Consider the following 23,140-nt stretch of genomic DNA (forward strand, 5'->3'; position numbering starts at 1 on the left):
TTTGTCAGTCAAGAATGTTAAATATTTAAAATTAACTCCAAAACAAAGAATGCTAAAATAATTAAATATGCTACATAGAGTAGATTTTTTTATGAGGACAAATGTGCTTCTTGACTTTTATTAAGCTGCTTCTTCAGTTGCAAGGTTCAGTCTATTAACATGGGAAATAAAACCATCTGAGCTCTGAAACAGGAACTAGTGTCACCAAAAGAGTGCTGATTTTCTCTCTTTTTAAAACATAACACCACAGAAATCTGTGATGTGAAGTAGTCCTGAGTGTTTAAAGCACTCTACGACGTCCTTAGTTCCCTCTACTACATGCAAATAAAACATAAAACTAATCTATAACTAGATTCATTCCTTTTTGCTGTCTTTGAAACTAATACAGGAAGCCAAGATTTGTTTTCAACTTAGAAGCATTAATACAGAAAAAGAACCAAACAACATACCAGTAAAACTTTCAACAAGTTTCCTTTGAATGATTAAATTAATTCTTTACAATACACTGGAGCATTCTAACTTCATTTTAACAGCATGTCTAACTTCACTGTAAGAGTAATTGCTCAATGAAATACTGTTGTGGAAACATAACGGAGAGGGCTGTTTTTCTTAGAAAATAATTAATAACTAAGCACATTTCAAAATTACATACAGTTCCTTTAGGAAGGATTTGCACACAGGAAAGGGGAATCTAATAATGATGACCTCAGAAAACATTTTAATTATGAAGTGTAGCACTTTGCCAGCTGGGGAGCATTGACCCGCCAAATACAGCCCATATACTTGGGACACTTTTATTTACTTTAGGGAGTGTGTTGATAGCTGGTAGGAAGGTCTGTTGTTCAGTGAAGCCTTTATTCTGGCTTTTTCCTTAGTACTTGCATCTAAATGGACTATTCCTGGACTCAGTCCAAGACCTTCCAGCTAAACACTGGCCACTGGGTAATAGGTGTTTTTATCCTCAAATGATGATCAGATTGAATATGGGGGTCACAGGATGGAGACCACACGACTTGCCCCATGTTGGCCTTATGATATACATGGCACCACACAATCCTTTGGAATTGGGACTGCCACCACAACATTGGCATTCATTATGGGTCCCTGATGGGGGGAACTCTAGCTCTTGAGGCACAGGTCCAGCTGGTGTCCCTAATTGCTTCCACAATGGATGTGGAGAAGTGCAGGTAATTCTGACAGGGTAGATTGCTGCCTTCTGATTAGTTGCTCTCAGGGATCTAAGTTATTGCCTGCCCTTAAGAATAAAGGAGGAATGGACTAACTGAATGGACAACCGGACCAATGTTTTATGAACATTTGTTCTGGGTTACATATGTTTTTGTTACATTGCAGGCAGTGAATGATACTGCTTCATACTGGCTTCCAACAAGACGTGGAGCCATTAATCACTACCTGTTGAGCCCGACGATCTAGCCAGCTTTCTATCCCCCTTATAGTCCATTCATCCAGGACATACTACTTTAACTTGCTGGCAAGAATACTGTGGGAGACTTATCAAAAGCTTTGCTAAAGTCAAGGAATAGCACATCCACTGCTTTCCCCTCATCCACAGAGCCAGTTATCTCATCACAGAAGGCAATTAGATTAGTCAGGCATGACTTGTCCTTGGTGAATCCACGTTGACTGTTCCTGATTACTTTCCTCTCCTCTAAGTGCTTCAAAGTTGATTCCTTGAAGACCTGCTCCATGATTTTTCCAGGAACTGAGGTGAAGCTGACTGGCCTGTAGTTCCTCACATCCTCCTCCTTCCATTTTTTAAAGATGGGCACTACATTAGCCTTTTTTCCAGTCACCCGGGACCTCCCCCAATCACCATGAGTTTTCAAAGATAATGACCAACGGCTCTGCAAACACATCCACCAATTTCTTTAGCACACTTGGATGCAGCGCATCCGGGCCCATGGACTTGTGCTCGTCCAGCTTTTCTAAATAGACCTGAACCACTTCTTTCTTCACAGAGGCCTGGTCACCTCCTCCCCATACTGTGCTACCCAGTGCAGTAGTCTGGGAGCTGACCTTGTTCGTGAAGATAGAGGCAAAAAAAGCATTGAGTACATTAACTCTTTCCACATCCTCTGTCACTAGGTTGCCTTCCCCCATTCAATAAGGGGGTCTCATTTTCCTTGACCTTTTTCTTGTTGCTAACGTACTTGTAGAAACCCTTCTTGTTACTCTTAACATCCCTTGCTTACTGCAACTCCAAGTCTGATTTGGCCTTCCTGATTGAACTCCTGCATGCCTGAGCAACATTTTTATACTCCTCCCTGGTCATTTGTCCAATCTTCCACTTCTTGTAAGCATCTTTTTTGTGTTTAAGATCAGCAAGGATTTCACTGTTATGCCAAGCTGGTCGCCTGCCATATTTACTCTTCTTTCTACACATTGGGATGCTTTGTCCCTGTAACCTCAATAAGGATTCTTTAAAATACAGCCAGCTCTCCTGGACTTCTTTCCCACTCATGTTATTCTCCTAGAGGATCCTGCCCATCTGTTCTCTGAGAGAGTTAAAGTCTGCTTTTCTGAAGTCCAGGGTCCATATTCTGCTGCTCTCCTTTCTTTCTTGTGTCAGGATCCTGAACTGGACTATTTCATGGTCACTGCCTCCCAGGTTCCCATCCACTTTTGCTTCCTCTACTAATTCTTCCCAGTTTGTGAGCAGCAGGTCAAGAAGAGCTCTGCCCCTAATTGGTTCCTCCAGCATTTGCACCAGGAAATTTTCCCCTACCCTTCCAAAAACTTCCTGGATTGTCTGTGCACTGCTGTATTGCTCTCCCAGCAGATATCAGGGTGATTGAAGTCCCCCATGAGAACCAGGTGATCTAGTAACTTCTGTTAGTTGCCTGAAGAAAGCCTCATCCACCTCCTCCCCCTGGTCTGGTGCTCTATAGCAGACTCCCACCATGACATCACCCTTGTTGCTCACGCTTCTAAACTTAATCCAGAGACTCTCAGGTTTTTCTGCAGTTTCACACTTTGCAACGCTGAAGTCAGCTGTGACATTAGAAAATAGGAAACTTGTCAAACTTGGCACAAACAAGTAAATTAAACTTTAAGTGACGTGTATAGGGTTTTGTTACTTGTAAAATCATGCCAGAAATACTAGTAGCTGAAATGCATATCTTTGAAGCACACCTTCCATAAAAGGTAAACACAGTAAGAGAATTTACTTTCCAGAAGGCGGGTATGTAAGTCTGCTTTTTGTAGTATACTGCTTTGTCTTTAGACAATACATTTGGCTATGTTTGGTTATTTGGTCTCTTGAACAAACTGTGAGTGTAGTCAATACTCTAAAGCATATTCCAATTCCAGAAGCAGAGAAGTCATAATTGGAGTCCCACATAAATTTCAGTTTACAGTGTGGCTAGTCCTGCTAAGGTGCTCAGCACTGTACTGGGGCAGCGGCTAGTAGGGAGGATGTTATCTTTGCCACAGATGAAAGTAGAGGTGATTTAGCCAGCCCCAGGACACTAAGGTTACTCATAACTGTGGAAGTTTTCGCAAACAAGAAAGGCAGTGCTGTGCACAGGTAGATACAAGCCATCAGTACAGGAATGGTGGATACTGAAGTTGCCAGTGTCAAGAGGCTTGGTGTTGAGGGATCAGTACTGGGTGACACCTGAAGCTTGACTGAGCTAGTTCAGAGGCACAATGACCAGTGCCTAAGAAGATGCCGGACAGGCCCATTTTAGGCCTTAAGCCCTCTGTAAGAGAGGCAGGATGTGGGGATCTCTACCTTTTCTTGCTAGACCTGGAGAGGGTGACCTAAGTCTGCCCCTTAGCAGAATAGTGTTCCTTCCTCCCCAGAGGAATAGGCACCTTGTATTATTAACATTAAGCAACATCACTGCATCACATAATGGGCAGATTTTAAATCCAGGAGACTTTGGCTCTGATATAAGGGCTGGACATGTTACTGGGAAAGTCACGGTAGAGAAATTAAGAAACTATTGTTTTTTAATAATAAAGAGAATAAAAGACTAAACTATGACTCACCAACACTAAACATCTCAACAACTATTTATAGTACAAAGGGTTAGTCGCACAGCGAGCAAGAGAGACAGACTCTGACACAAGTGCAGCTTCAACGAACACTGCTGCCCTCCCATGCCACAAAAAAAAAACTTGGGTACATGGGGCACATGCACTCCAAGAGTGGAAAATATATGGACAAGCACTCAGAGGAGGAGAGAGAGTTTCAGGGTGACTTATTCACTCTGAGAGCATCCTGAGCTACGGTGGTTTGCCCAGACTCTTGGTTGTTAATGCATGGGGAGGGGGGAATTCTAAGATGCTAAGAGTCTGCAGTGGTACTTAAAAATAGGGTCTCGCTTACTGGGAAAGACTCCACATTCATTTGTAAGTCAAGTGGTGGCCATGCTTGATATGACCATGTCAGCAATTCCAGAAGTTTCTAGCAAAACAACACAAAATAGTATAACAACTATGGAAGAATCCTACACCTTACAGAGGAACAAATTGTGAGAGATGCTCAGTGCCATCAATTCCTACTGATATCACTAGAAATTCAGAGTATTAAACACCTCCCTGGCTTAAGTCCCAAGGGAGAAAATGAATTCTAACTGAATACACCTTTACCAAATGTTATATGTCTCTCTCATCAACAGAAGTTTATCCATTAAAAGATACTACCTCACCCCCTTGTCTTGCTAATATCCTGAGACCAGCACAGCTACAACAACGCTGTATATAAGCTGTCACACTATGGTACAGCACACACATTAAACCTTTAACCAATTAAAATTCAATTAGTAAGAAAGCTAATGGTTTACAAAAGCCTATTCAGAACATATACTATTGTTATGCACTAAATTTTACCTTGAGGGTACAACTGAGGATTAAAAATCTCATTCATTTTGAACAAACATTTGTAAACAAAATAGCCCTCAATACAAATGTCATAATTAATGGAACATATATAAACAGGAGTAAGTAATTAGTCATTTGGAGGTACTCCAGTTTACAGAAAGACTAAATATATACAACAAATCAAACTCTGGAGAATATATTATCTACATAAGAATCATTTCTACAGTCTCAGTAGCAATGGAAATATTCATTTAAGTAACAAAACAAAACCTCTCACAATCACCTGGAGTAGTAAATGGCTTAATATTTATAACTAACCTGTATTTTGATTGGCCAGGAAAAATTGCTGACATACACATAGAAAGTGATGTTTGGGTTACTCCGAAAGTTGAACTTTTCACAAGAAAAGCTATCTGTAAATTCCTTGATATTAGTCTTGGAAACAACAGGAATCTCTTCTCCAGATATTGTTCCTGCTAAAAATATAAAGAAATATTAAATTATCATAAAAGGGGCCAAAGTAAGTTTGCTCGGGAAACTGCAATTTAACTTTACTTCAGAGTGCTTGACATTGCAACCTTAACATTCTTTTATAATTTTTTTCTGTTTATTATATATTATACATTAAACATAGAAGTATATGACATACATGTATACACACACACACAGAAAATTCACTCATACTCCCACGCCAATTTCAAAAGATTATGAATGATTCCTAAAATTGATGGAAGATGCACTTTGATATGAGTTTTATAGCAAGCTTATCCCAGTTATCTACACAGCTAATACGGTTTCCTCTAGTAATTTACATCCCATTTCAATAAAAATTCATAGGTTACTAAAGTGTGGAAAGTGAATTTGTCTACATTTTAAAATATTGCTATGGTGTTTCAACTGCTCTTAGAAACATGAATAATAAACCAGATAACCATATATCATTTATTGTAAACCATAAGGCTTCTCACCAATTCAGTTTGATCAGGACTTTGCTGACTTAGTGAAGTAAAAAAAGATGATCATGGAAAAAAACAGAATTTGCTAGCAAGGATATGTTAAAACAAAGCTTTCAAGACCTGCCATAAAATATTGTTAGATGCAACTAAGTGCAAAAATTCTCGAGGATATGCAAGTTCTTAAACCATCTTTAAAGGCCTAGTTTTATTATTTTTTTTTAAATGTACATTTTAAGTTGTAAGCGTTGTGCGTCTCCTTGGATATATTTTCAGAAAGTCAACAGAACCAATTCATGAAAACTTCCTAAATAAAGCTTTTCTTCCTCTTTATTATAGCAAAAGGCATAATGGGGTTCAAAGTTTGAGAAAAAAAACCAGATAAGCAGCTCCTTTTATCAGCATTCACAGATGAATTTTATTGTTTGATATCAATGTTAAGGTTAATAATTAAATTTTTAGCTTGAACACTGAAACAACGAAATTAAAATCTCAGTCTCCCCAGTAGTTTAGGAAGTAATTTATCTTAATTAAAATCACAGCATTTCATAACACTGCCATTTAAAAAAATTAAATAGAGTACAAGCTTTGGCTACCAAAGAAATTTTAATTGAATAGAAGAGAAAGTTAACATATTAATGAAGCTTTGTTCAGATTACAAATTATTATCTGAATTTTAAGTATTATTAATACTAGCATAATGATAATAGCAAAATAATACATTTTATAAAAATTTATTACTGAAATTAGCAACAAAGAGGACAATTATGTTAAAATAGCTTAACGAACAGTTCTTGAGACATACAGGGCAAAGACATTATGCCAAAATGCTTCCTTACCTGTAGAACCAATAGACCATGTAATATTGAGGTTAAAGTTGTTTGATGCATTAATTGATATATCCAAATTTTTGTTTGACTAGATATAAAGAAAAGGTAACATTAAAATTAACAAAATATAACAGAAATGTACTGCCTAATGCACCTGAATGTACTTCTTTTGTACATAATTAAACTTTTTAATTCTCCCTCTTTTTCACATATCTACTATAGACTGCAAACATTGGACCCAGTGAAGTCAAGAGCAAAACTCCCATTGGCAGAACATGACCCTGAGATACAACTTTCACCAGTGATCTTGTTTTATATTGCAATTTAAATCAAGAAACACTATTTTTTGAAAACTAAAAAACCTCAGCCTATATATGAATAAAAATATTCATAAAAATTACTTGTCCTGCTAATAAAAAATTGTTCAGTAAAAGATATTCTAACATATTTCATCCAGTCTACACTTAAATGATCCCAGTTAGGGGGTTTCCACCACTTTCTTTGGTAGACTATATATATTGTAGTAAGCTTCGCTTTTAGAAAATATTTTCTGACTCTCACACTCAACTAACTTTGAGATAAGATTGCTCAGATTAATTTCCTGGGAATATGATCACCACAAATCAAGGAAATCACCCTTTAAAGTAAACCAACATCAAAACACATTCACAGAATATCAGGTCACCATAAACTTCATTTCATTTCCAATATACAACCACTCAAAATGTATACATCCAGTTCTTTTAAATTAGAGTCAAACATACAAGCTTCACTGAAACTACAGGCTCACAGCCTGGTGGGGCATCAACCTCTAGCCAAGATTGATGCCCATAGGGCATTAGGGCCATTTGCTCATTCACTTTGAAATTTTGTTTTGACTCAGAAAATTTCTGAACAGTCTCTGCTGCCCTTTACACAGTTTTTATTATTTACTTATTTAGGATTATTTTTGTGCCACTTTCCCATCATCGTAAAGTGAGACTGAAAATCCTGAGAAATAGGAAAACAGTAAGAAAATATGTCCCCAGTACTACAGAGTAGCTATGATTACACTGCCCTGTAGTTTGGGCTACAGGGGTGTGAATAGCAGTGCACACCAAAGAGCTGTGCTGTAACTCCCCCATGTGGACGCTGTGGGTGCGAACTAAAAGGTTTGTAGTGTAGTCCTCTTCAAGCAGGACTGCATTAATGCAAAGTAGGAACCTTTTAGTTTACACCCACAGTATTTACATGGGGGAGTTACAGCTCAGTACCTGGGTGCACACTTCTATTCACACTTCAGTATTCTGAACTGTAGGGCAGTGTAGATGAGCCCTAAGTGGCAAATGAGATGAAACTTCTTAAACACAAAACCTTCTTATCATATAATCTATGTGCTGCGCCATCATAATTATCCTCTGCTGAAAATTCTCCGTTTTAGGTCATGAGGTCATACACATTAAAATATAACTCAATTTTATACAAATTTAGGGATGGGTATTTTGCAACAAAAAATTAGCTACTGGTACAATCTTCCCCACCATATCTGCCACTCTCTTTCCCTACCTCCTGGAACCCCTGACCTTCTTCATCCTAATTCTGAGAAATATCCTGACCAGATCAGGCCAGAGGGAGCCACTAGATGCCAACACCACCTCAACCAGCTCCAGAAGCATCCCAAATACCACCTGGGATGTGAGGCTTTGTCACAGCTTCCCCCCTCCCCCCCCCCGCTCCCCCCGCTTCCCCATGCACCCTTTGTGTGCTCTTTTCCTTCCCTACCTTATTTCTTCTCTTCCTAGCTCTCTTCTTCTAAGAAAAGTCTGGCTTAGTCAGCCAAGACTGTGTATTTTGCAATAACAATGTAAGCCTGTAACCAGAAAGGTAGCTAAAAGCAATGTCCTAAACAGCCCAAGGCTGGTACACATTTGCCATGTTTTGGAGTGGCTGATCAGACCATGTGCTATGCCTGTGTTGCAGTGAGGTTGCAAAAGGACAATAGAGAACCACAATGCAAACCTATTTGTTTCAATTGCTCCTCTAAAATGACAGAAACATAACTTCAAAAGTTATGTGAGTGTTTCAGAAAGCTGCACTATCAAAAATATGGAGACTGAATTTAGAGATATTTATCTCAAGTACACCTACTTTTCAGAAAGTTAAAGCTTAAAGATGGGTCTTGCATAGAAGTCAATGTCAGTCTAGTGATGTCAACAAGTTTAGGATTATCCCTAGATACCTGACAGGTGCTTGGCAGAGCTAAAATCACCATCAAATCCAATGGAAAAGTTGATATCCTTGTTGGAAGAAAATTACATTAGCGTTGATTAATTACATCTCTCACCTGTTCAGGGTTTGCTATAAAGTTTATGGCAGTGAAGTGGCGATCATCTTCTTGTAGTAAGCTGAAGGTAAACTGGTAGTCAATCAAAAGGCTGTCTGTGGGCAAAACAGATTGTAAAAAAAACTGCCAAGTAGGATTCCGGTGCACATATATTTTAAAAAATATTAAAAACTTAATGTCGTACCTGAACATTTACTATTACTTTTACTTCAAATATATGGAGAATGGTAAAGGTCAGAAAGTCATTTGGCATTTCAACGTTTATGTATTTGTCACCAAACAATCTGTTGGTGCAGTCAGAAAGTATGAACTCAAGCAAAATGTATGAACTCAAGCAAAAATTAAGAAATAAGAATTAGCATAAAGATTCAGGAGTTATTTTTCACTGAATTGTAAATTGTACTATTGCCAAGATAGTCATGCCTCCTGAATTAGTACTTTTTTCAAAAGGTCCTGTAAAATATAGTAGGAGCATTGTCAGTTTCCAGATTTTTACACTGAAAAATGGTTTAAATTTTTGTTAAAAATGCACTTAAATGTTTTAGGTTTATTGTAATACTCGCATGGATTTTACAATGTTCTACAACTGAATTATATAGATGTTACAATTACTAAGCTTCACAGTACCAAAAAATAAAAGAACTATCTCTACAGTAAAGGCACACACAGATATGGTGCTGTAGTTACTCTGCTAAAAATAAAGTGGTACACTGGAATTTTAACACCAATAGTACACCATACCAGTATACCCATTGCAGAACTGCTGCAGTTCTATGGTGAAATCTTGGCTCCATTGAAAAAACGAGAGTTTGCTCATTTATTTCTATAAAGATTTCCTCTATAATATCCTTCATATCAACAGTAAATTTTACCACCAGGTCTCATCCTACCAAAGGAAAGAAAGGGAATGGAGGTTGTTTAGTAGTTCCTTTTTATACCATTTTCAGGCAACAATACCCAACAATGATTTTTGGTGTCCTCTAATCATGAAATTCTGTTAGCCACTAATGCCTACAGAGCTTCATCTTACATATATAAAACCTATGCCCCTCTGAACAAAACTAACGAGGAGTCCTTGTGGCACCTTAGAGACTAACAAATTTATTTGGGCATAAGCTTTCGTGGGTTAGAACCCACTTCATCAGATGCATGCAGTGAAAATATAGGAGCAGGTATAAATACATAAATGGATGGGGGTTGCTTTACCAAGTGTGTGGTCAGGCTAATGAGATAAATCACTTAACAGCAGGATACCAAGGGAGGAAAAATAACTTTTGAAGTGGTAAGAGAGTGGCCCATTATAGACAGTTGACAAGAAGGTGTGAGTAACAGTAGGGAGAAATTAATATTGGGGAAATTAAGTTTAGGGTTTGTAATGACCCAACCACTTCCAGTCTCTATTCAGGCCTAATCTGATGGTATCCGGTTTGAAAATTAATTCCAGTTCTGCAGCTTTACATTGGAGTCTGTTTTTGAAGTTTTTTTGTTGAAGAATTGCCACTTTTAGTTCTGTTATTGAGTGACCAAAGAGATTGAAGTGTTCTCCTACTCGTTTTTGAATGTTATAATTCCTGATGTCAGATTTGTGTCCATTTATTCTTTTGTGTAGAGACTGTCCAGTTTTGCCAATGTACATGGCAGAGGGGCACTGCTGGCACATAATGGCATATATCACATTGGTAGATGTGCAGGTGTATGAGCCCTTGATGGTGTGGCTGATGTGGTTAGGTCCTATGCTGGTGTCCCTTGAATATGCGGACAGAGGTGGTACCGGGGTTTGTTGCCTGGTTTGGCTCCTGGGTTGGTGTTTTTGTTGAGTGGTGTGTAGTTGCTGGTGAGTATTTGCTTCAGATTGGGGGGCTGTCTATAAGCAAGGACTGGCCTGTCTCCCAAGGTCTGTGAGAGTGAGGGATCGTCCTTCAGGATAGGTTGTAGATCCTTGATGATGATGATGATGCACAGGAGAGGTTTTAGTTGGGGGCTATAGGAGACGGCTAGTGGCGTTCTGTTACTTTCTTTGTTGGGCCTGTCTTGTAGTAGGTAACTTCTCGGTACCCTTCTGGCTCTGTCAATCTGTTTCTTCACTTCAGCAGGTGAGTATTGTAGTTTTAAGAATGCTTGATAGAGATTCTGTAGGTGTTTGTCTCTATCTGAGGGATCGGAGCAAATGCGGTTGTATCTTAGAGCTTGGCTGTAGACAATGGATCGTGTGGTGTGTCCTGGATGGAAGCTGGAGGCATGTAGGTAAGTATAGTGGTCAGTAGGTTTCCGGTATAGGATGGTGTTTGTGTGACCATCGCTTATTAGCACTGTAGTGTCTAGGAAGTGGACCTCATTTGTGGACTGATCCAGGCTGAGGTTGATGGTAGGGTGGCAATTGTTGAAATCTTGGTGGAATTCCTCAAGGTCCTCCTGCCTATGGGTCCAGATGATGCAGATGTCCTCAATGTATCACAAGTAGAATAGGGCTGTAAGGGGACAAGAGCTGAGGAAGCGTTGTTCTAAGTCAGCCATAAAAACGTTGGAATATTCAGAGTATCAGAGTGTGAACCAACTGCCATGCTGCTCAGTAACACATTTATATTCTAAAAGAATGATTTCAAGCAAAACAGTGTTCACCATGGGTACGAGTTCCAATCATATTATGACAGGTTTCATCGTGTTAGTCTGTATCAGCAAAAAGAATGAGGAATACTTGTGGCACCTTAGAGACTAACAAATTTATTTGAGCATAAGCTTTCATGGGCTAAAACCCACTTAATCGGATGCATGCAGTGGAAAATAAGTAGGAAGATAGATACACACACACCCACACCCACACCGAGAAAACATGAAAAAAGGGTGTTGCCATACACACTAATGAGAGTGATCAATTAAGATGAGTTATTATCAGGAGAAAAAAACTTTTGTCATGATAATCAGGATGGCCCATTTCCAACAGTTGACAAGAAGGTGTGAGTAACAATGTGGGGGGGGGGAGGCGGAATAAGCATGGGGAAATAGTTTACTTTGTGTAATGACCTATTCACTCCCAGTCTTTATTCAAGCCTAATTTAACGGTGTCCAGTTTGCAAATTAATTCCAATTCAGCAGCCTCTCGTTGGAGTCACACTATCAGCGGCTCATTCACCTGCACATCTACCAATGTGATATATGCCATCATGTGCCAGCAATGTCCCTCTGCCATGTACATTGGCCAAACTGGACAGTCTCTATGTAAAAGAATAAATGGACACAAATCAGATGTCAAGAATTATAACATTCAAAACCAGTCAGAGAACACTTCAATCTCCCTGGTCACTCGATTATAGACCTAAAAGTCGCAATATTACAACAACAAAACTTCAAAAACAGACTCCAACAAAAAAAGAAAAGGAATATTTGTGGCACCTTAGAGACTAACAAATTTATTTGAGCATAAGCTTTCATGAGCTACAGCTCACTTCATCGGATGCATGCAGTGGAAAATACAGTGGGGAGATTCTAAATACACAGAGAACATGAAACAATGGGTGTTACCATACAGACTATAACAAGAGTGATCAGGTAAGGTGAGCTATTACCAGCAGGAGAGCGGGGAGAACCTTTTGCAGTGATAATCAAGGTGGACCATTTCCAGCAGTTGGCAAGAATGTGTGAGAACCAGTAGGGGGGGAAATAAACAAGGGGAAATATTTTACTTTGTGTAATCACACATCCACTCCCAGTCTTTATTCATTTATTTATTTATTTTTCCAACGAGAGACTGCTGAATTGGAATTAATTTGCAAACAGGACACCATTAAATTAGGCTTGAATAAAGACTGGGAGTGGATGGGTCATTACACAAAGTAAAACTATTTCCCCATGCTTATTCCTCCCCACTACTGTTACTCACACCTTCTTGTCCACTATTGGAAAAGGGCCATCCTGATTATCACTACAAAAGGTTTTTTTCTCCTGATGATAATAACTCACCTTAATTGATCACTCTCGTTATAGTGTGTATGGCAACACCCATTTTTTCATGTTCTCTGTGTGTATATATATCTTCCTACTGTATTTTCCACTGCATGAATGCGATGATGTGGGTTTTAGCCCATGAAAGCTTATGCTCAAATAACTTTTTTAGTCTCTAAGGTGCCACAAGTACTCCTAGTCATATTATGGGATTCAGACCTGTTGTATGAAGTACTTTAAACAAAGAGAAATTACATTAATTTAAATTACATACAATATTTATCGACACTGATTCCTTAAGATGAAAATTAATATGTACTTATATCAAGTAATTTAACCCAGCTGAGGATCTGGCTCCATATACTTTTGTTTCAGTTGTAAGTATGTATCAAACCAATTATGATTTCAGCAATCGTAACCTTTACTTTTCATGAGCCTTTTTGTGTTTATAAGAGACATGATCACAAGAACAAATTACTTTAATTAGGGGGAAAACCTGCATTGATCCCAATTATATGGAAGGTAAGAATCTTCCAGTGTGACTTTCTGCAGCATGGGGAAGAGTGTGAAAATGCTGATAGTAAAGCACTCGAACAGCATATACAATTACCACCACTCTACCACCTGTAGTTCAACACCAACTAAAAGGCACTCTTACACTGCTTTATCTGACTGGCCTGCATCTCATTCAAACAATGGTTATTTCCAAGGACTGGTAAACTTTAGGATGAATAAAGAAAAGCAGTACTTGTGGCACCTTAGAGACTAACAAATTTATTTGAGCATAAGCTTTCGTGAGCTACAGCTCACTTCATCGGATGCATTTGGTTGGCTTCTAGATATCACAGCCCAGCTGAACAAACAATGCTGTTACTTGGCTAAATCCTCTCCACATTTATAGAAAAGGAGCATGAACTAATAATCAGATTGCTCATCATATCTTTAAGGCTGTATAACAAAGAAATAAGTTTCTTTAAATGAAATTTAAATTTCAAATAAATGAAATATGCAAAATTATAGCATTATGTTCTTTTATTAGTTCCAACAGATAATTTCAAATTTGCTGGAAGTGAATGATTGATATACTTTATGTTCCCCTTTGACAGCTTAATTTTTTTTTCTCTTTTACTAAGTAAAAAGGATGACTTGTATGTATGAATATGATATTATCATTGCTTATATTTGTGTGTTTTTATTCAGTTGTTTAAATGTTATATTGTATTATTTTGTATTCTTAAAGATAAAACAATATAAAAGTGGAAGAAAATAATATTTTTTAACAGGACCATGAATTTCACTTCTGTCCGAGACACACTTTCCCCCAGCCAAATTTAATTCCCAGCACGTTTTCATTCACAAAATGTTAATTAGCTATAATGATTTTTTAAAAAGACTAGGCTGTTAAGAGAAAAATCTATGCAATGTGCAAGACATTTAACTATGGAACAAATTTTAGCGAAGAGTGAGAGACACAAAAATCAATGTTCTATTCTTCTATTTTTTAGAAAAAAACTTTTGAATTTTTAGATCTTTTACATAAAATGGCCAATTTGTATTTTATTTATTGTTACACTTTCAACAGTTTAAAAGTTCTATAAATATGATGCAATATAGACAGTCTTCTATCAATTTATACTGTATCTGTGAAATCTTTATTTTGTATCTGTTATTCATTATTTATTTTGTTCTTTCTTCATTCTGTCATATTTTTTTCTGTTCTCTCACTGCACCTATTTTAAACATATAATCTCATTGCAGTACATCGGAGTTCCACATCCATTGGAGCAGACTCTAGAACTTGGGTTTCTCACCCCAGTGAGTCCCCTAACCACCAGGCTATATAGTCAGACTCACTGGCTCTCTCTGGCCCAATAAGTATTTATACAAAGTGGAAAAGCTTCAATGGGAAGGGAAGGGAGAAGAGAGAAACCCACCCCAGAATATCCTATCTGCCTGGTGGTTGAGACCCTCAGCTACAATGTCAGAGACCCAATTTTAAATTCCCTTATCCACATGAGGTAGAGTGGAGAATTGAACCTGGGTCTCTCACATCCCAGGTGAATGCTCTTAACAGTAGGTCTATAAAATATTATAAGGGAAGAACAGGCAGCACTACCACCACCTTCATTTTTTAAATGTTGCCTAAGTCTCTTTGTGAATCTAGCTTCCATCTTGCCATCCAAGGTTTTTTGGCTACAACTATTCAGCAAATTTGTGTCAAATTCACGAATAGTATTGGTCGGCCCAAAATAAAATATTTGTCTGAAAAATTTCACCTCGCTCTAGTAATCAGTCACTTACACCATTGTTAAGCAAGGAAAACTTATACTAAATCAGAATAGCAGCATTTTAAATCCACTTTCCAGTGGTATGCATGATTGCATAAGGAGGCATTGCAAGAGGCATTGGAGAATCAGGACCTTCATCTGAACCACATTAAGCAACATCACATCAGTAATTTCTATGGTCAAATACAGCTGGGGCTTATTGTTGCGGTAACCTTTTCACAATTTTGTTTTGAATCCTAAAAAAATCTTGATTACTTCCTCAGTTAAGAAAGACAAAAGAATCATTAGAAACAATTCAACATGCCAGTAATGAACTCATGTGCAAGTACAATAATTAGGCAAAACAAAACAGCCATTTAATTAAATAGAAAAATACATTTTAAAGCAATACTTTAATGTCTGTATTGCTATTTATTTTTAAAGTGCTTTTTCCTCTCTGACAAGTGCACATGACTCTTGATAAGGTTAATGAGAGTTTGTGCATGCCTGAAAAGACCTATTCTTCTAGTCAAGTCTTTGTGAAATATTCCTTAACTTCATTCTTTTGGTGCTAAATTATTATATCATCTGATACTTCACGAACATTAATGAATTCACTGTCAACACCTTCAGACAAGGGGATGATAGTCCCATTTTACAGATGGGGAACTGAGACACAGAGAGATTAAGGACAAAATTATCTAATTTTGGGTGCCCAATCTGCGATACATAGAACCTAATTTTTTCAGACTTCATAGCATTGCATAGCATTTTATATGTTCCAAGCACAACTCCCATTGATTTCAGTTGCAGCTGACAGTGCTCAGCGCTGCTGCAAATAAAACTCTAGGGTCTCAAGTCAAGCAGCCAGAAAATAAGGAACACACAATTAGGTACCATCTCTAAAAAGTTTGGTTTAAGCACCTTGACTAGAATCACATAGGAATTTTGTGGCAAAGAGAAGGATAGAATATGATTCTCCAGGACATCATTCAACTGCCTTAACTATGAAATCTTCCTCTCTTGCCCTACAATCCCCTGCCTCATTCACTACATACCTTCCTCAGCATCCGCTGCGGCCCCTCCTGCTTTGGCCAACATCCCCCACAAGTACTGTGACTTCTCTGATGTTTCTGACAAGGGGAAGATGGATATCCTGCCCCCACATCAAACTTACAATTCCCCAATCAATCTCCAGCCGAAGCCAAGATCCCATTTGGTTGGATATAGGCCCTCTCCAAATCTGAACTTCAGTCTCTCTCCACATGTACTTGCAGGAGAAACTTCAGAAGGGTTTCATCTAGCCATCCACATCTCCAGCAGGTGCTCCCATCTTTTTCATCAAGAAGAAAGATGGCTCCTTGTGGCCATGCATGCATTGACTATTGGGCCTGAACATACGAAACTGCTCCCCCTTATCAACGAGCTCTTAGACTGGCTCCATGTGGCCTGTATTTTCACAAAGTTAAATCTGCATGGGGCTTATAACCTGGGACACAAGGAGGAGGGAGACGAGTGAAAGACCACCTTTCATACTTGATACAGCTACTATGAATTTCTAGTCATGCCCTTCAAAGTATGCAATATGCAGAACAATATATTCGGATATATGCTAGATCACTTTGTCATCATCTACCTTGATGATATTCTGATTTTCTCCAAAGACCTGGCTCTTCACAACCAGCATGTGCGTAGCATTCTTGAAAAGCTATGCCAGAATCATTTATTTGCCAAATAGGAGAAACGCAGTTGAATTCCTTGGATATATCACCTCCACTCAGAAGCTGGAAATGGATCCTCCAAAGGAGGCAGCCTTCACAGATTGGGTAGCACTGAAGAATGTCCACAGAATAGATGATTTATTCCAGGGTTCTCTGCTTTCGCCAGCCCCCTTACAGCCTTGCTATGAAAGGGACGGAATTTTCATGGTCCCCAGAAGCACAGGCTTCTTTTGATAATCTGAAACAGAAGTTCATCACAGACCTCATCTGATACACCCAGACCCCACCAGACAGTTCACAGTAGAGGAAGATGCTTCAAACTTCATACTGGGGCAGTCCTTTCACAACATGCTACTCCTGATGGTTGACTTCACCCATGTGCCTTTTACACAAGAAAACTCATTTCTGCTGAGGTAAACTATGATAATGTTCTGGACAAGGAATTGCTGGCTATCAAAGCAGCCTTTGAAGAATGGTACCATCTTTTGGTGGGTGCTAGATTCCCAGTCCAAGTTCTGATCAATCATAAAAGTTCACAATACTTAAAAACAGTCAAGCACCTGAACCAGCAGCAGGCACGCTGGTCCCTTTTCTTTATGCAATTTGAGTTTGTGGTCACCTACGGGCTGGGAACAAGGAACAGGAAGGCAAATGTGTTGTCATGAAAGCATGAGTGCTACAAACACAGTGAGGAGACTACATCCACGATACGCAAGCCTCAAACTTCATTTCCTGCACCATAACCTCTGAACTGTTATCCTCCATCCACATTCAGTTGCCTAGTGATCCCTTGCTATCCAAACCTTTCAAGCCTTGGACCATGACCAGGACCAGACCTCTATAGGCTTCATATTCCAAGAGAGGATCTTATACCAAGAAGGACATATTTATGTGCCTGAAGAGGCCACTTCCTTTGAGTCCTACAACTCTGCCAGGATGCTTCCCTAGCGTCCACTTCAGTCGTTCCAAGACCCAACACCTGGTTTCCAGGAACTTTTGGTAGATGGCTGTATGCACCTCTGTTGCATCCTACATGGAGTCCTGTGACCATTGTGCCTAGAACAAAACCCCTCTGTTAAAGACCACTGGGTCTCCTCCAGCCCTCACCTACTCTACCTCAGCATTCGGCCACTGTTTTCATGGATTTTTTGTAGAATTACTGCCTTCCCAAGGCCTTGACCACTTAACTAAGATGGTGCATTTTGTTCCATGTCAAGCACTTTGCTCAGGAGACAGCCCACCTGTTTGTGAGCAATATCTTCTGCATCCACGGGTTGCCCACGGAAGTGATGTCTGACTAAGGATCCCAGTTTATTTCCTACTTCTGGTGAGAATTTCTATGCCACCTGAGCATTGAGACCTTGACCTTAATAGCCTATCACCACAGCACCAATGGGCAGATGGAGTGGGTCATTCAGATCCTCAAGCAATACTATATTTCTTCCTGAATCATCATCAAGATGATTGGATGTCCCTGATCCCTCATGCCAAGTTCACATACAACAATGCCATACATGCCTCCACCAAGCAGACTCCTTTCTTTGCTAACTTTGGTTTCTAGTTTTGTGCTCATCCGAAGATCTCTGCTGAATCCTCAATGCCTGCTGTTACCAAACTCAGAACCTGCATCAGGCAGGCACACCAAGAAGTCCAGAGGCAGTCAGAAGTCACCAAGGCTACCAACAAATGGTACACCCAACTGGTCCCACCTGCCAACACCTGGTTTTGGAGCATGGGATAAGATCTGATTATCCACACAGAACCAGTGACCAACTCACCCCTCTGCAAAACTGGACCACAAGTATCTGGGGCCCTTCCAGATCACAAAACAGATTAACCCAGTTACCTTCAAGTACCAGACTCTCTCAAGATTCACCCCATCTTCCACGCCTCACTTTTAAAACCATTGTGACAGGATCCCCAGCGTGCAACCTGAAACTGGGGTACCACTGTGCCCCTTAACTCTCCAGCCTGGGCTGTCTCTCACAATGCTTTGCTAGTGACAAGCAGCAAACCACTCCAGGCACTGTTATCACATCACAACAGCATATGGACCCTCACACCCAGCTAAATTGCATTAATACTCCCTGAGCTACTCAAGAATCACACAGAAAAAGGCACCAGCAAATCTCCCAAGCCCCCAGCCTTAAATCCCAGAACTGTACCATCCTGCCCTGGTAAGAAACTTGACCATTGAAAGTTTATTACCTTTTCTGCCCCTCCCTCAATGTGGAGAGGACACACACTAGCCTTTGTAATCTGAGCTGAGATTTTCCAAGCACTTCAAGCAAAATACACTCTTTTAGGTAAAACATAAATCATATTTATTAACTACAGAAAGATAAGATTTTAAGTGGTAGGCACAAAAGGTCAGAGACAGTTACCAAAGAAAATAAAAGGTGAGTGTGTTGTCTAAATCTTAAACTTTATTATGTTAGGCAATATTTGGATCAAGCAGTTTTTTCTCACCCCACTGGATGTTGTAGGTAGGTTATAGTTCTTAATACACAGGCTTCCACTTTAAGCCTGGGACCAGTTTCCTCAGCTTAAGTCTTTGTCTTCTTGTTGCTACTAGCATAGAAGGGGGAGGAGAAAGGCAAAAGCATGAAGCCATTTGTCCCCTATTTTATATCCTCAGTTTATGTGCCTGGAAAACACTAGCTCAGATATGTTCTGGTGGGCTTTGCTGAGTCACAGAATTGAGAAATCCCTCATTGTGTGATGCTTGTGAAACCCCCTTAAAGTATTGTAAATTCCTTGTTTACAACTCCCCTGCCGATTAATGGTTGCTTAATACTCTCCTAGGAATGGATCACCACTGTCAGGGAAGCCTGGCTGTTTAAAAATAGCCAGAGCCTCGCGAACCAGCTGAGCGGCAGCGAACCAGCGGAGCAGCGGGGACAGCAGAGCAGCTCACAGCAGGAGTTTGCCTGGGACTGGTAAGTATCCGAGTGTGTGTGTTTGCTTGCTGAGGAAGTATCCGAGCGTGTGTTTGCTGGGAGGGAGCCTGAGTGAGTGTCTGATTGGCTGCTAGCCTGCAGGGGGCGGGCATTAGGGTGTCTGTGTGTTTGCGTCAGGGAAGCCTGGCTGTTTAAAAATAGCCAGAGCCTCGCGAACCCGCTGAGCAGCGGGGACAGCAGAGCAGCTCACAGCAGGAGTTTGCCTGGGAGTTCGCCTGGAGTGAGCCCAGTGAGGCTTACATCTTGCCAACGTCTCTGAGGAAGCTCATAGTAGGTAGGTGATATGGAAGGGGGGGGTTCAGCTGTTGTGACCTGCACTGGATGTGCCATGTTTGTCTTTCTTCCACAGGACAGAAGCGACTTTGTCTGTACAAAGTGCAAGCTGGTCTCCATATTGGAAGAAAAGATTGAAGGTCTGGAGCAACAGGTAACGACCCTGCGTTGTATACGAGAGACTGAGGATTTTCTGGACCAAACTCAGGATAGCCTTCTAGGGGCACAAAGCTCTAAAGATGTAGAGCAGGTTGCACAGAGGAGCCAAGAGGCCAGTGAAGAAGCTTGGCAACATGTGACCTCCAGAAGAGGTAAGCGGAATGTCCGGGTTCCAGTAACACAGACACAGGTAACTAACCGCTTTCATGTTCTCTCCACAGGTACCAATGCGGAGAGTGGACCAGATGATATGTCTGGGGGGAGAAAGCAGAAGGAGACTCCGTTGGTTGGGAGGCATGAGATGCGATGTCCTGAGGTTGGGGGTTCCACGACCACCACTCCCAAGAGGAGAAGGCGGGTGGTGGTGGTCGGGGACTCTCTCCTCCGGGGGACTGAGTCATCTATCTGCCGCCCTGACCGGGAAAACCGAGAAGTCTGCTGCTTGCCAGGGGCTAAGATTCGTGATGTGACGGAGAGACTGCCGAGACTCATCAAGCCCTCGGATCGCTACCCCTTCCTGCTACTCCACGTGGGCACCAATGATACTGCCAAGAATGACCTTGAGCGGATCACTGCGGACTACGTGGCTCTGGGAAGAAGGATAAAGGAGTTGGAGGCGCAAGTGGTGTTCTCGTCCATCCTCCCCGTGGAAGGAAAAGGCCTGGGTAGGGACCGTCGAATCGTGGAGGTCAACGAATGGCTACGCAGGTGGTGTCGGAGAGAAGGCTTTGGATTCTTTGACCATGGGATGGTGTTCCATGAAGGAGGAGTGCTGGGCAGAGACGGGCTCCATCTTACGAAGAGAGGGAAGAACATCTTTGCCAGCAGGCTGGCTAACCTAGTGAGGAGGGCTTTAAACTAGGTTCACCGGGGGAAGGAGACCAAAGCCCTGAGGTAAGTGGGAAAGCGGGATACCGGGAGGAAGCACAGGCAGGAATGTCTGTGAGGGGAGGGCTCCTGCCTCATACTGGGAATGAGGGGCGATCAACAGGTTATCTCAAGTGCTTATATACAAATGCACAAAGCCTTGGAAACAAGCAGGGAGAACTGGAGGTCCTGGTGATGTCAAGGAATTATGACGTGATTGGAATAACAGAGACTTGGTGGGATAACTCACATGACTGGAGTACAGTCATGGATGGTTATAAACTGTTCAGGAAGGACAGGCAGGGCAGAAAAGGTGGGGGAGTAGCACTATATGTAAGGGAGCAGTATGACTGCTCAGAGCTCCGGTACGAAACTGTGGAAAAACCTGAGTGTCTCTGGATTAAGTTTAGAAGTGTGTGCAACAAGAGTGATGTCATGGTGGGAGTCTGCTATAGACCACCGGACCAGGGGGATGAGGTGGATGAGGCTTTCTTCCGGCAACTCACGGAAGCTACTAGATCGCATGCCCTGATTCTCATGGGTGACTTTAATTTTCCTGATATCTGCTGGGAGAGCAATACAGCGGTGCATAGACAATCCAGGAAGTTTTTGGAAAGCGTAGGGGACAATTTCCTGGTGCAAGTGCTAGGGGAGCCAACTAGGGGGAGCGCTTTTCTTGACCTGCTGCTCACAAACCGGGTAGAATTAGTGGGGGAAGCAAAAGTGGATGGGAATCTGGGAGGCAGTGACCATGAGTTGGTTGAGTTCAGGATCCTGACGCAGGGAAGAAAGGTAAGCAGCAGGATACGGACCCTGGACTTCAGGAAAGCAGACTTTGACTCCCTCAGGGAACAGATGGCCAGGATCCCCTGGGGGACTAACATGAAAGGGAAGGGAGTCCAGGAGAGCTGGCTGTATTTCAAGGAATCCCTGTTGAGGTTACAGGGACAAACCATCCCGATGAGTCGAAAGAATAGTAAATATGGCAGGCGACCAGCTTGGCTTAATGGTGAAATCTTAGCGGATCTTAAACATAAAAAAGAAGCTTACAAGAAGTGGAAGGTTGGACATATGACCAGGGAAGAGTATAAAAATATTGCTCGGGCATGTAGGAAAGATATCAGGAGGGCCAAATCGCACCTGGAGCTGCAGCTAGCAAGAGATGTCAAGAGTAACAAGAAGGGTTTCTTCAGGTATGTTGGCAACAAGAAGAAAGCCAAGGAAAGTGTGGGCCCCTTACTGAATGAGGGAGGCAAGCTAGTGACAGAGGATGTGGAAAAAGCTAATGTACTCAATGCTTTTTTTGCCTCTGTTTTCACTAACAAGGTCAGCTCCCAGACTGCTGTGCTGGGCATCACAAAATGGGGAAGAGATGGCCAGCCCTCTGTAGAGATAGAGGTGGTTAGGGACTATTTAGAAAAGCTGGACGTGCACAAGTCCATGGGGCCGGACGAATTGCATCCGAGAGTGCTGAGGGAATTGGCGGCTGTGATTGCAGAGCCCTTGGCCATTATCTTTGAAAACTCGTGGCGAACGGGGGAAGTCCCGGATGACTGGAAAAAGGCTAATGTAGTGCCCATCTTTAAAAAAGGGAAGAAGGAGGATCCTGGGAACTACAGGCCGGTCAGCCTCACCTCAGTCCCTGGAAAAATCATGGAGCAGGTCCTCAAAGAATCAATCCTGAAGCACTTAGAGGAGAGGAAAGTGATCAGGAACAGTCAGCATGGATTCACCAAGGGAAGGTCATGCCTGACTAATCTAATCGCCTTTTATGATGAGATTACTGGTTCTGTGGATGAAGGGAAAGCAGTGGATGTATTGTTTCTTGACTTTAGCAAAGCTTTTGACACGGTCTCCCACAGCATTCTTGTCAGCAAGTTAAGGAAGTATGGGCTGGATGAATGCACTATAAGGTGGGTAGAAAGCTGGCTAGATTGTCGGGCTCAACGGGTAGTGATCAATGGCTCCATGTCTAGTTGGCAGCCGGTGTCAAGTGGAGT

General features: G+C 41.1%; 1 protein-coding gene across 3 annotated transcripts in view; it reads right to left on the reverse strand.

Moving 5' to 3' along the window:
• The window catches only part of ATRNL1 (attractin like 1), a 1,048,037-nt gene that overhangs the window by 505,988 nt on the left and 518,909 nt on the right, over positions 1-23,140 (reverse strand). For all 3 annotated transcript variants that reach the window (XM_043518640.1, XM_038411471.2, XM_043518642.1), the window contains 3 exons: positions 8,955-9,049; positions 6,641-6,719; positions 5,167-5,324 (listed from right to left, as the gene is read on the reverse strand). In XM_043518640.1, coding sequence (XP_043374575.1) covers positions 5,167-5,324; positions 6,641-6,719; positions 8,955-9,049 — 332 coding nt within the window. The remainder of the gene's footprint in view (positions 1-5,166; positions 5,325-6,640; positions 6,720-8,954; positions 9,050-23,140) is intronic.

The sequence above is a fragment of the Dermochelys coriacea genome, chromosome 7, assembly GCF_009764565.3.
Source record: "Dermochelys coriacea isolate rDerCor1 chromosome 7, rDerCor1.pri.v4, whole genome shotgun sequence".
Lineage (NCBI taxonomy): Eukaryota > Metazoa > Chordata > Testudines > Dermochelyidae > Dermochelys > Dermochelys coriacea.